The sequence below is a fragment of the Cottoperca gobio genome, chromosome 3 (genome assembly GCF_900634415.1).
Source record: "Cottoperca gobio chromosome 3, fCotGob3.1, whole genome shotgun sequence".
In the NCBI taxonomy this organism is placed as follows: Eukaryota; Metazoa; Chordata; class Actinopteri; order Perciformes; family Bovichtidae; genus Cottoperca; species Cottoperca gobio.
The window spans coordinates 13463155-13477509 of NC_041357.1; the positions used below are offsets into that span (position 1 = coordinate 13463155).

The 14355-nt window shown below is 40.4% G+C and overlaps 1 protein-coding gene across 3 annotated transcripts; it reads left to right on the forward strand.

The window, feature by feature from the left end:
* Positions 1–743: 743 nt before the first annotated feature.
* On the forward strand, positions 744–14228 carry scg3 (secretogranin III). Of its 3 annotated transcripts, none has more exons than XM_029428602.1 (12): positions 744–1177; positions 2030–2082; positions 2210–2252; positions 2448–2672; positions 3825–3967; positions 4318–4476; positions 4568–4817; positions 5358–5474; positions 8765–8848; positions 9619–9729; positions 10650–10739; positions 13328–14228. In XM_029428602.1, the coding sequence occupies exons 1-12, from the start codon at positions 1075–1077 to the stop codon at positions 13444–13446; spliced, it is 1497 nt and encodes a 498-aa protein (XP_029284462.1). In that variant the 5' UTR covers positions 744–1074; the 3' UTR covers positions 13447–14228. The 3 variants fall into 3 exon arrangements, with proteins under 3 accessions (XP_029284462.1, XP_029284463.1, XP_029284464.1); XM_029428603.1 differs by having other exon boundaries at positions 2448–2660; XM_029428604.1 differs by having other exon boundaries at positions 745–1177; positions 2448–2648.
* Positions 14229–14355: the final 127 nt, after the last annotated feature.

The following is a 14355-nucleotide window of genomic DNA, read 5'->3' on the forward strand; positions in this document are numbered from 1 at the left end:
TCAGTTAGGATGAGAAGAACTTTCCATGTGAAATGAAACCACTTTGTTTGGGAGCATCACTTCGGCACACTGGAAACTGAACCTGATAACACCTGAATCATCCATACGAGACGTGAGCATGGATCTAATTAGCAACACCCTGATCGTATGCAAGCAAAAGTGACCTAATATATCATCCCCGTTGTTCGTGTGTTTAATTGTTTGCCGTTTTAATATCGGTTGCTGTTGACTGGGCAGTGGAAGAAATACAATCATGACGCAGGTTGTGTGTGACGCACGACATGGGCGGATTTTCTGCTCTAACGCTGCGAAAAATACTCCACTCAGCATTTAGTTCTCTCCTGCACACTTAGTAATGTTATGGGTTAACGATTAGGCAAATAATTTACTGTAATACAAACATTGCTTACTTCCAGTGCAGTCTCACTTGTTTCTTAGGATGTTTCTGCAAAAAGTGATTTTGAATGATGGTTGAAAATGTTCTCCCCGTTAGTATCGAGACATGTCTACTTATGTAAAAATAAATTAAAAAATAAAGCAATAATATGTTCAATCATCTTATTGCATTCTTATATTGTTGCCCCTGATCAACAATGGGACACTTATATTTAAGGACTCCACCAGCTGAAATGTTTTGAGTAAAATGGGCACTTTTTGCAGTGTTCACCTCCTCTTCCTCCTCCCTCTCCTCCTCCCCCTCCTCCTCCTCCTCCTCCTCTGTAAAGACAGAGGGGGCAGGTCTTGTAGTGGCCTCTACTGTCTTGGCAGGTGATTCTAAAGCTCACACGGGGTTTGAAGAACCTCCCTACTTATCTGGTTATAATTATAGAGAGGTGACCTGGTTTCAGCACCGCCGCTCGTCAACAGCTCCGGTACACAGCGGAGATTTGACCAGCCCCTCCCCGCCCGGTACGTCTGACAGAGCGGGTACTCCAAGGCGCAGCCTCCGTGGCAGTTTCAGCACCAGCAGCCGGTCGGAGCGGAGCTGTCCACACATTCAGCACTTTACTTGTGGAGGAGGGAACCACAGACAGCAACACAGCCAGGATTTTTCTTCCTCCTGGACACTTCAGAATGGCGTCAAAATACCTCGGCCTTTTCGTCCTTTTCCAGCTTCTAGCCATGAATGTAGTGAGCCAGATATCTGCCTTCCCCACACCTACAGCCTCAACGGATGGTGAGTTAGCCATCGATCCCAACCGTGAGCTAGAAATGTATTGTGTTAATAATCATAATCATAATGTGTTTAAAACTGTATAAATGTTATTGAAAATTGTTACTGAAGGGAGTCAGGAATTTCCAAAAATCGCCACAAAGTATAAGGTCATAACACTCTCGATTTATCAGCACACATGGTGCCTGAAATACCTTAGAAAATACTACAAGGTTAAACTCATGACTGATAATCTTATCCTTAAAAAGATTTGTTTAAATATCTGGAGAGAAACTACAGTTGACCGTTACACGTTGCACACTTTGTACAGTATGCTACACTTATAGACATTTAAAGGGATATTATTAGATTTTATTTTAATTAACTATTTCTGTTCTGCTTTAGGGTTTGTACATCAGGAGCTCGATTGTTTTTTCGTAAACCTGTTGACTAAAAAAACGTGATAAAAATGCAGTGCCTTTAAAGTTGAGCTCCAGCCCAGCAGTGACTGGCAGAGTTTTTTAACGACGCCTGGTCTCGTGTTATTATGGCCGCTTGTGGTCTATTTTCGCCGCAGTTTAATCTTTTGTTTGATAATCCGATTAAGCTCTGCCTCTGCAGTGCATGTGGGAGCAGAAACGATCATATAAATCTGAAAGATACAAATGTATTAAAATTATAAAAAGATATGTGTCACTTTTAATAGAAGTAGCACTACTAGTAGTAGTAGTACGTAATTTTATATTTGTTAAAAGGTACATTTATCTATGTGCCAATTACTTTTGTAACCTACAAAAAAATCTGAGTCTGTTTATTTATAATAATGTCTGATTTGGCCCACCAGTTTAGTAATTACATGATTGTGTTATGTTGCAGACAAAACTGTGTACAATAGACAGTTAACAGAGGAAAGACCACTACAAGAGCAGGTAAGCCCTCTTTCTCCATGTCTCATAGCTAATTAAATTAAATCTCATCCAAATAGGCTTATTTGTCACTTGTGTATTATTAATCACAGTTTATATCCTGTTTGTTTAATGTTTGTCATTTCTCCAGATTGCTGAGGCGGACAGTGTAAAGGCTGCAGTACAGTCTGCTGGTAAGAGGAAACCTTACTGCCAATCAATTAATGACTTTATTTCCGCCTGCTGGGTCATGTTGCATCACTTCCAGTAAAACATGCTTCATCTCTACAGAAAAACAACAACTAATAGAACCACATTAATATGAGACGAGCTCATCTCCACCACTTGTGTTTCTCCTGTTGAATCATTTCCTCTCTGCTCCCTTTCAGAGAGCAAGCGTCCCTCTGCCTCCAAGGACGCAGAGTCAGAGCAGGACCTTGATGACTTCACCGTGCTGAAGTCACTGGCTGATGGCCAGAAATCAAAGGAGGCCACTGAGGTGCCACTGAAGAAGGCTCAGTACGCTCCAGATGAATCAGACTCCACCAAGAGCCGACGTCTGGCTGAGGACTACGACTCCACCAAGAACGGTATGGACTACGGCAAGTACCAGGGTACGCACACCTGTCACCATGCACCTCCTCCTGGCATGGTTTGTAAAGGTGCAGTGGGTTCTCTGACCTTTTCCACCATGGCCAAGGGCAGGCCTCATGCCACATACTTCTCTCTGTCACTGGCAGGCCACCAGGCAGACATTTTAAGAAAGAGAAGGCAGAGAAAACACGTGGGTGTGTGATGGGGATAAGCAGAGACAGATAGAAAGAGTCAAAGACAGAACACGTGCTTGCGAGAGAGAAAGATTATCCTCTCCCTCAGCAGTAGTGAAAGCTTGTGCTGGGCTACTATACCAGCTTCTTCTCTACACAGGATTCAATACGTGGCTTGGATCTTTCTCCGAGATGCCGACCATTCATTTTGGAATTCATAGGCCTATTTGTAAGGTCACTCAAAAAAACAATAAATAGCTGATATCTACATAGATAGTGAGTCTCAATAGATGTTATCAAATCAGCACACATTTCTGTGTATGCGCATGTAATTTGATATCTCAGGACAATAATCAGCATAAAGCAGAGACACCGAGGTGAGATGACTCAGACGCAAAGCGCTGAGTGCTACACTTCATTGATTCATGTGGTTGGCCCGGCAATGACAACCAGCTCGTCAGGTTACTCTACATCTATATTTAGCAAGCGCAGTCTGGATTTCATTTGTTATTTCCAGGAGTGACACAGAAATGTGTTTGAAGGTAAAATCACAGATGATTCAACCCACCAGTACGGGCAAAAGTATTCTGGCACTGATTATTTTTATCGGCGTGGACATTGGGAAGCAGCAGGAGCTGTTATGTAACAGTTAAGCTGTAACAATTGCACATGATTTACTCAGTAATGCAGATATAGATATGCTGAATATGAAGAGAGGAGGGGGAAAATCATTAATTACAAACTCATGTTGTTCCACCTAATGAGAGAGAGAGAGAATTAGTTTCTAGGTTCAGGTTTAACATGTTATGGAACAATAGAGAGCCATTGAAGAGACGGATGGAGTAAAGTAGATAGAGGAGAAACAAGCTTCATGAAATCTCCTATGGGAAGAAAATGGAGAAAAAGAAGTCAGATTAAGAGTTAAAGCAGAAACACCTGCTTTAGACCTGCACACAGCTGATGTGTGTAAATGATAACATATGTGTCGTTTCCTCTCAGATGACCCAGAAAGCTTCCGTCAGGTTGACGGCACTCCGCTGACAGCAGAAGACATTGTCCAGAAGATCGCAAACAAGATCTACGAGGAGGACGACAGAGGAGTGTTCGACAGGATCGTCTTAAAATTGCTTAAACTGGGGCTGGTAGGTAGTGTGAGCTTGTATGCCGTTCGATTTGACACAGCGTGTAGCATGACATTTACTCAACAGGAACTCTCTCTGTCTCTGCGCTGCACTCCCTCTTTCCTCACCGGGAGGGGGAGAGATGTGTGAAATTGTGCTTCGTTCCATGATTCCGGCTGTATTTCTTTTTGACACTCAATAAGTAGTTAGGAGGTGTCCAAATTGTTTCCTGCGATGGTTCTCTCAGTGGCAGTAATCAATATGTGATCCATAGAGGTTTATAGACAGGACATGTTCTGTTTTTATCTTGCAGGACATTTGTTATAACACACAAGTTCTCAGTCTGTCTCTGTCTCTTTCTTCCTCTGTAGATCACAGACAGTCAGGCAGACACTCTGGAGTACCAGGTGGCCGAGGCTCTCCAGGACCTCATCACCAGAAACGCCAAGAACAACGAGATTGAGGACGTTGAGAGCAACGACCAAGAAATAAAGGGAGAGCAGGACGGCCAGGGCTCAGACGCAATCAAGGTAAAAAAAAAGAAAACCTGTAAAGAATCTATAGTTATGATAATGATAGCAATAAGGGTGACAACAATAACAACAACTAAAACATTTCCAGGACACGTTGGAGCCACCCAAGCAGCGCTACAATGAAGACGAGGAGGGCGAAGAAGAAAATGAGGATGAGGTTGAGGACGAGGTGGACAGGGATGCAGAAGAAGAAGAAGAAGAAGAAGAAGGGGGCAATAAGGAAGCCAAAACCTGGGTCAAAGATACTGGGGAGGGCAACGAGGTGAGCCCTGAAGACGGGCTCCAGGACCTGCAGTACTTCCCCAACTTCTACCGTCTGCTCCGGAGCCTCGACTCAGGTGAAAACACAAACACAGGCCGGGCTCGCTGTGACAGTTGTATCTCAGAGGCACACAAGTCATTGCTTCACAGCATCCTTCATCCAAAGTTAGACATTCTTCATCACAAGACCGGGACTGGAGAGCCGTTGTTGTCATGGAGATATTGTTCTCCAGGATGAGTCAAAGCTTGCCTTTGTTTCCACGACACATCTTCCTCGGAAGTGCAGATGAAACGCACACACATAACAAATTATTTATAATCCCATGGTCCTGACCCCCACAGTCAAACACCATGTGGTAACATTAACACCATGGTGACCAATTACCATTAGCAGAACATTAACCATAGACTCCATTCTGTAGCATTATTATTATTAACCATGTTTGTATATATTGTAGTATAATGCACATAGTTTTATATTCTTATTTATAATTTCTCCATGTTTATATATATTTCTATTTCTAGAAGGAGAGAAACTGTAACGTAAGCCAATAAACCCAATAAATAACTTCTGATTGTGATTCGTGATAGATGTGTTCTCTGGTGTGCTGTTGCAGATCAAGACGCGCAGGAGAGAGAGACATTGATTACCATCATGAAGACGCTGATCGACTTTGTGAAGATGATGGTGAAGTACGGTACCATCACGCCGGAGGAGGGAGTGTCCTATCTGGGTAAGACATAACACAAAACCAACACAGTTTATCTGTTAGTCTGCTACATTTAGTGTCACAACGTGAGGTGGGGAATCATAAAACCAGCGCCACATTCACATCATTTACAGTAAATATTAATATGTATCTGTAGGGCAGGGCGATAATTTGATGATGAAGTATATCTTTAGTGTGAGAGTGCCTCCTTGACCTTGGAGATAGTAGTTTGACAAAATAATCCTCACTAAAGCTTAATTTATTAGCTTTTACGTTGTGGTTGAAATGTCCAGATAAGTCCCATAAAGCATTGTAGACCTCGATTTAAGATAAACTTTAATCCAATTATTCTATATCCACTCTCTGGAATCATGATTATATGATCCTATTATGTTATTGTTGTACAAAATAATGTCAGAAAAGTAATTACTCTAAATAACTAAAAAGGAGGTTTTTGTTTTGCACTTGCGAAGAGTTTTGCTGATGTGACACATTACAGTAGAAGACAGTTGCTTGCTTTGAAGAATCTTATTTTGTGAGATTTTGCATACATTTGCTGTATCACATTATATATTAATACATACATTAATATTAATGTAAAATTGATTCCAACCCTGTTGAGCAGCTCTGTATGTGCGGCCTACATGTGGATGAAAGTTTCGATCCGTCCATTGCATTAGCCGAGCTAGTGCATTTCTCTGTCTCTGTGTGTTATGTATGTGTTTAATGTGTGTTCAGCCGAGCTAATGTTCCCTATCAACCGGTGCAGTGGAGTGTGAAGCCTGCACAGACAGATTAGTGTCAGGGGCGCCCTATATAACCAGGCTGGTGTTTATGGCTGACCATCACATCAATAGCCAGTGGAAAGGTCAGCCACCTGTAAGGGACAGCTGTCATCTCTCTGTGTGAGCCTCAGGAAACACAAAGCATCTCTCTCTCTGCTCGAATAACTCAGTCCCAGTCAGAAAAACTAAAATGATGTGATGTTTCTTACACGGGAGGGGGTTTAGTTGTGCTTTAAATTCAACTTGGCAGACGTGGTCTTTTCTAGGCCAGCTACATTATTGTTATAATCGTTAATGTGTCAATTATTTTTACAAATGTTTTCCAATCAATTAATGTTGAAATTGTAAAAAATGCCCAAAATTTTCACGAGCCCAATGTGATGCCTTCAAATGACTTCAATCCAACTGGCGGTAACATAGTACCAACGGTACAGCACATAGATAAGCAGCCAATCCTCACAGAGAATGTTTGGCTTTGTTGTTATATAAATCAAAAGCTGTCGACCAATGAATTTGAATGAATAATTTTTTCACTACTAGTCTTAACACAGGTGAGAAATATCATTTCTAGCTAATTAAAATATGTTTACAATGTGCATATGCAACGATAAAGAGCCACATTCAAATATAATAACGAAGGCTGACCGGCTGTAAAATGACTATTCATTAGTCTTTCAGATGACCCCTAGCAGCGGGTCCTGTCTCTTACAGCGGAGCAAATGACCACGGCGGATGTTACACACCAGAACAAAACCAATCATTTACCGTTACACAAGATGTGGGTTGTGGGTTTCCTAGGCAACCCCTTTGGCTTTATGTAGTTCAGATTGTGAGGACGGGATTCCTCCATTGCCTAGCAACGAGTTAATGCCCCCCCAGTCCAGTGAGTCACCAGGTACAGAACGCTACACACAGGGCTGTCAATCAACGCTAATCGGGTAATACAGGCCCCTAGATAGAGAGAGATGTAGAGGGGGACAGTGGGGGAGGAAGAAAGATGTGTGTGTGTGTGTGTGTGTGTGTGTGTGTGTGTGTGTGTGTGTGTGTGTGTGTGTGTGTGTGTGTGTGTGTGTGCGCAGAGGGGGAGGATGAAATAATAATGGTCTTCCACTGTGCTACAGGTGGGAGGAGGCAGATTAAATATACTGAAAGTGCAAGTGAGATGCTTGGAGATAATAAGAAATGAAAGGAGACTGGAGTGAACGCAGTTGAGACGAGAAATTGTAGGCTCCTTGATGCTCAGTTACTGTGCTGAAATGAAGCCATGTTTCTGCTATATCTTTATTTTCCTAATATCTAGATATATAATATCCTGTCACAATGACAAACTCCCGTAAGATCTGGACCCACGTTAGAAAGAAATAACCCTCTGCTAGACCTTTTCAAATGTGGGCGCCGTGCTGAGGCCACATGCTATTTCCATCACCACCACCATAGGTGTGGTTCTCCAAAAGACTATCGATGAACATATAAGAATAAACACAAGAACACTCATTCAGTGACGCCTTACTTTTTATTTATCACCGACAATGTTAAATAAAAAGTACGTTTAGAACTGCCATTTGTTTTACTTAAAATAAATTACTTACAATAAATCACCAAAATGTCAAATGTTTAACTTTAACAGAATTGTAATTCACCCAGGTGGAGAGGTGCTTCTTAGGAACTTGGGTCACATTTTACTTCAAGTCCCCCTATTTAACATTTATAAGCAATAGCCAATACAAACATTTAATAAATGTTTTGTAACACACAATAATGTTGTTGTAAACAGATATAAATGTCCTGTGAGGCACCCATAAGTGGAGATCATGAATGATGTTATGGTAAAACACATGTCTTCATAAGATGAAGTGCTGAAAATACTGTACATTAATGAACATGCATCCTTATATCTGCCTGCAACTGCATTATAGTGTGTAATACACTATGTATTAAATGTTTAAATAGTGCTTTATAAATGTTAAATAGAGGGACCTATAGTAAAGTGCTACATGATATAGAGGATGACAGCTGATCTCTGGGATGTGTGTATCTTCACAACATCTGCTTCTTCTATCTTTGAACATAATGTTTAGCCATTTGTTAATCCACAGAGGATTAGTTTACATTTAATTTCAGTCTCTTTGAACCGAATCCTGTTTGTCTTTTACATTCTCTGATCTTGATGTGAAAGTGTAAACCACTGTGAGTAACACACCCACACATGACAAATTAAATAACTAATAAATGTGGTTGTTTGGATCAATTATCCCTAAAGGCTGTTCTTACTGTACTTTCTAATCCAACTTTCAGTCCACAATGCATAACTAAATTAATGAACATTATAGGAGAAAATATCAAGGTTTTCGTCATTGTCATCGTCATACTCTTGAACCTCCGTTTCATTAATTAGATGAAACCCTTTTCTAATGATAATCGCCCTCTGAGTCACACAGGAACAGCGTGGGAGTGTCTGTAGAGTGAACTGACGTCACAATGCTGATCAAATCTAAGAGTAAATGTTTGGCCTGTTTCACCCACATGCAGAGAACCTGGATGCTATGATCGCCATGCAGACCAAGAACAAGCTGGGCAAGGCTCTCGGACCTCCTGACTTCACTGGACCCAACGGTAACATTACAAGTTATTCTCCAAGCATGTCAATCATCGGTCGAATCTTAACATTTTATTCAACATAATCAGATGTAATTAGTATATTAGGCGCGTAAGTAGAGGCTAATTGTTTTTTCTTATATATGGTTTAAAATATAATTTGATCATGTTTCTATCTACCAAACATTCAATGATCAACAGCATACCCGCAAGAGTTTTTAAATGTTTTAAGTTATACAAACCAACGTAGAAAGATGTGGGACAAAACTTCTAAGTCAGGGGTGTCAAACTCATTTTAGTTCATGGGCCAGATGCAGCCCACTTTTATTGGATCCTTTGGCGGGGCGGTTCTTTCCCTCGGGCCTTATGTTTGACATCCCCGTTCCAAGTAGTTGTAGGTTTTGGGGGCTTACATTTACCTTTATAGAAACAGTTTGAGATTTTGTGAAATATACTTATTTGCTTTTTGAGTTAGATGAGAACATTAATACCACTCTCAAATCTGTCGCTACAGCCAGTTAGCATAGCACAACGACAGGGGGAAATAGCTAGCCTCAGAAGATAAGAAAATCCGTCTACCAACACACAAAACTCATTTAATCTTGTTTGTTTAATCCTTATAAGAACCTAAATGTACAGAAAAGTCTACACTTCAGTTTTTGTACAGATAAAACTAATAAATATTCAACATGTTAAGTCGTCTCCGCCAGATCAAAAATGTTGAGCTACTGCAATAATTATTGCCAACTAAGCAACTTTTTGCTCTATGTGCTGTTTCTTTGCTTTAGGAAAGAACTTGGACGAGGACGACAACACCAAGGCTGAGGCCGCCAAGATGCAGAAGGAGTATGAGAACCTGAAAGACTCAACCAAGGAGGAGCAGCCATCAACTGAGACCAGTCAGTCCACTATCCAATCCTGATGACCAGAGCAATAGCTTTTTGTTTAGCGACATGATAACTTGCTAAAATAATTTGATACCATTATACCATTTTGCCCCTTAAAAATATAAACTATGTGCCTCGTAAATTGAGTTTTATTTCGTTTTTTTGAGTTATGATTTTATTGTTTTGTTTTGTGTCAAATGTTCCAAATAAATGCAGATTGCTCAATTATAGCAGATTCCTACCACATCAGTTTAATGAAGCAAAACATCATCTTAACTCTACCTCAGCGAAAGGTCTTCAAAATGAGCTTTAATGTAAATGGCCGAGACCATTTCATGTTGTTTTCACTCAGCAGGGCTGACAGGAAGTAAACAACACTGTGTAGTCTGGCCAATCATAGTTAAGTCCCTGCTTGTCCCTGAACTAGGCCAGTCCAATAACACTCACAGGAAAGCTTCTCCCAGCTGCCATTATTCTCTGTGCCTGTGAACTGAACTGTACCCGCTCATCAGTCTAATCCCCACAAACATACACGAAGGCACGCATAAAAATGAAAACCAAGACAAAACACAGAGAAGGATTACCACCAGGACATTTGTTTCAGCAGGAAATTACATAAATTCCGAGTAATGTCAATTTAAATATATATATATATATATATTGATGGAACATGGGGGCATGTGTTATAATCCAACTTTAATCTGTGGTTAATTAATAGTCTGATTTTGATTGGGGACAATCTTAAACTGTAGATATCATATACTTACTGTAGCTTCCTCTTTTCCACATTGAGTGCCAGAAAATGAAACAAGGATCTTCTGAGTGAATGTAGTACAGAAGTAGTAATGGCAAATTCATTTATTTTATATTTTCGAATACATTAAAGAGGAAGTTTTTCATGTCTCCTCTTTATTTTCTCCTTCTCTTTCCAGATCAGCCTGGCAAGTCAGAGACTTATCTGGAGGCCATCAGGAAGAACATTGAGTGGTTGAAGAAACACAACAAAGATGAAGGCAAAGATGGTGAGAAACAATTTCTTACTAAAATATTTCTATTTCAAGCAGTCAGTCTGAACTGCTCTCACTGTTCCAAGTTTTGAGGCAGACCAAAAAAACATCCTCAATTTGCAAACACTTGTCTCCTCACTAAACTGTGGTGTGTCACAGACAGGTCCGAGGCGACGCACTGAAGAACAGAACAATTTGAAGCCTCTTTTGTTAGCCCCAAATTTGCAATTAAAATGAGTGTGGGATATCAGGATAGATGCTTCACTCCAGACCTCATGAATATGGATAATTCTTGATGCGTCTGTCTTAATTCTAGTCCTAGTTCAGAGACAAAGGTCTATTCATTTGTTCCTTTTCTACCTGTTCCTCAACATTATAGTGTGTGCAACTGGGCATGTGTGAGAGGGTTTGAAAAGGACATGGTTGAATGGTTCATCATTTTAATTTCTATCTCAACGACACAAAAAAGCATGAAAGAATGAAAAGGCTTGAATGAAATGTATCTAGATTCATAGTGTTGGTGAGGGTGCATTTATATGTACTGCTTTATACACACTGTAACTGACTGCATTCATAAAAAAGCAGCATGTAACCCATAAACTGCATCAGTCCGCTGAGCTGTGGAAACTATGTGCACTCGTTTGACAGGAGAAGCCTGCTGTTGGACTCTCCACAGAGTAAAATCAATGGCCCAGTGATGCATTAAGCAGCAGAGAATGAAATGCTAATGAGTTCTCACTATTCAGGCCATCCGTCTACTGTGAATCATCAGGACATTTTAGACAAAAACAAAACTCAAACTCAAAACTCACTGAGATTTATATTTCCTGCTAAAGTTCAGTGGCCTGATCTAATCTGAGACAATCAATAAATGATTTAACCACTAGTGTGTCACATAAACAATCAAACGACAGAGAAATGAGACATAAAAACAAAGTTTGACCTAGATTCTTGTGTGTATCTTAAAGCATATAGATAGATAATAAAATAGATTTAAAAAAAAGGGCTGGGACTGAGTTTAAACTGCTGCAAAGTCCGGAGCCGAAGCAGCAGGGAAGTTTTGTTTTGGTGCTCATCTCCATCCTGGCTCTATATAGGGCACTTCATTAGCATTCTGGTGCGTGGAGCGGTAGTCTGGGACAACAGGGGCCTCCCCGCCTGCCCGTTAGTGATCTGGGCAGAGGAGACAGGCAGATAATGGTGTCAAAAACAGACAAGCGCACTCTGAAAATGCGCCCCAAAAATCACCCGATCTTCCTGTAGTGGCACTCTCAGTCGCTACAATGATACACTGCTTTTCTAACACACTTTGCATCACATTATACCTCATCTTTTTTCTCTCTCTCTCTCTTCGGAGAAAGTACAGCTGGAGGAGAACAAAAGCCTTTTCAACCAAAAAGCAGTGTCATAGTAACAGAGTGGGCGACGGGCCATTTATTGTGTTTACTCTACCACAGGCACTCATTAGGACAATCTCAGCGAGCTCTCTGTGTGCGTTTAAATGTGTGAGTGTGTGTGAGTGTACATCTACACACTGCACAGATTAGCCAGAGGAGCAGATGGACGTGGAAGCAACATCCTGGTCTTTGCCCTTTTGATCCTCGCAGCCAACATTGAGCAAGGCGGAGCTGTCTCTAATCACATCCAGTTCATACCTGCAAAGCAACACTGTATTGTTGAGCTGTTGCAATAAATTGCAGCTGTTAGAAATGTCATTAGAAAGGTTGTTGTGTGACTTCGTGGCTGTCCTCTGTCCTTCTGCTCCCCTTCGTTCCAGAGTCCATCAGAGCAGGGAGAAATGGTGCAGCAGCTGTTGGCCTGCCTGCTCTCTGAAACTCATTTGTTACCATGATGGATAATACAGAGTTAGCTTGTGTTCATTTCTAAATATAGCCACATCCTGCTGCGGCCTTATGGTGCTTTGTTAAATGAAATGACTGGTCTAGAGTTAGGTGAATACAAATGGTGCTTTAATGGAAAAAGGTTTGGACCTTGTCTTTAAGATAAGATGTTTGTTTCAAACTTCTCCATCGATGGTATCCAGCAAAGCATTATTAAGAGTAAGAAAGGACGTTGATATTAATTTCTCTTTCTGTGGAATTGATAGTTAAAGAACTTTACACTTGTTTTGGAGATGTCCTTATACATTTCTGGAAAGAATTTGCCAAATATATTCACTGTAAAACTTCTGCTCATTTTTCATTATTATACAAAGATTTGCTTTTTGTTTTTTATGATCAGCTCAGAACAAGAACAGTATTATATTATGAAACTTTTTGTTATTTTAGCAATTTATTTTCATATTAACAAAAATACATTCCACCAAATCTTTTAGTGTTCTTAGTATAACTTGGCTATAAGGTTTCACTCTGTGATCTTTCAGTCTTCTTATTATGTATGTGGTATCTTCTTAACCCCAGACAGACATGCCAACTCTGACCTTAATCCTCCTTGATACCAAACTACCAGATTACGGCTTGTTTGGGTGTGCTGTCTTAAGAAGTTAAATGTCTGATCTATCCTACCAACCACCACAACCTCATGATCTTCCTCTTTGATTGGATCTCAGATTATAAACACCTCCTTTGTTTGTCTGTTTACAGATTATGACCTGTCCAAACTGAAGGACTTCATGGACCAGCAGGTCGACTCCTACATTGAGAAGGGCATCATCGCCAAGGATGAAGGCGACACCATCAAGAGGATCTACAGCAGCCTGTAACAACATCCCATCCTCCAACCAACCTCTGGCCTAAAACACAGGACTGAATCTGACATTAACATCTCCAACAAAACCCTGACTACTTAGTTATTTCCCATGGCATGGTAAAGTATATACTGTGTATTCAAAACTACCTGCTTAGGGGACTTTTTTTTACCCTCCCAGACATTCCTAAAATGTATCAAGAGAAGGGATTTAATAATGCTATCATCAAAATGATTCATTACAGCTACCTAACTGGTTATATTTGCACGCCAAGATCGCAGAGTAATAATCACTAGAATATTATTGAGAGAAATCGATATTTTATGTAACCAACTCACACGTCCAACTAAAAGCTAGCATTTACTCCAACCTGACTCCTCCTGCAGGAAATGAATGTTCGGAGAGTATGATGACGTAGCTTTGTCATCAACCGTTTCCAATACAATGTTTGCAACAAAATGCACATATATCAAATTGTACTCATTCTGTGTAACCTGTCTTAGCCGATTATATTTCCTTTTCCCAGTGTATATGTAAGATCTTAATGTATTTTTGCTTTTCTTTTACCAAAAATATATTTGTTGTGTATAATGTCAGTGCTCTCAGTAATACTGATATGTTCTGCTGTAATTCTTCTGGGGCCCACTAGGGGGCCGTGTTTCTATCATCAATTCTCTCTGCATGTCTCTCTGAGTTCACATTTCCATCTCGGTAGAGACTCAAGATAAGTATTTTTAAATGTAAATATTTGTGATTTTTTTCCTAAAGTTTAAAAGCAATTAAAACATTGCCTTTTCTTTATCTGTGTACTTAAATGTGACAATGAAGCAGCACGGAAGGGGGGGAGGGGGAGACGACACACACACACACACACCAATAACTGACATCCACATGCTCACAGGAACCTGCATTGTCATAAAAACA

Bases quoted from the DNA above. Each gene is read 5' to 3' on its own strand.
- scg3 (XM_029428602.1), top strand. From the start codon at position 1,075: ATGGCGTCAAAATACCTCGGCCTTTTCGTCCTTTTCCAGCTTCTAGCC. The intron at 1,178-2,029 runs GTGAGTTAGCCA...GTTATGTTGCAG, and splicing joins ACCTACAGCCTCAACGGATG to ACAAAACTGTGTACAATAGA. The intron at 5,475-8,764 runs GTAAGACATAAC...ACCCACATGCAG, and splicing joins GGAGGGAGTGTCCTATCTGG to AGAACCTGGATGCTATGATC.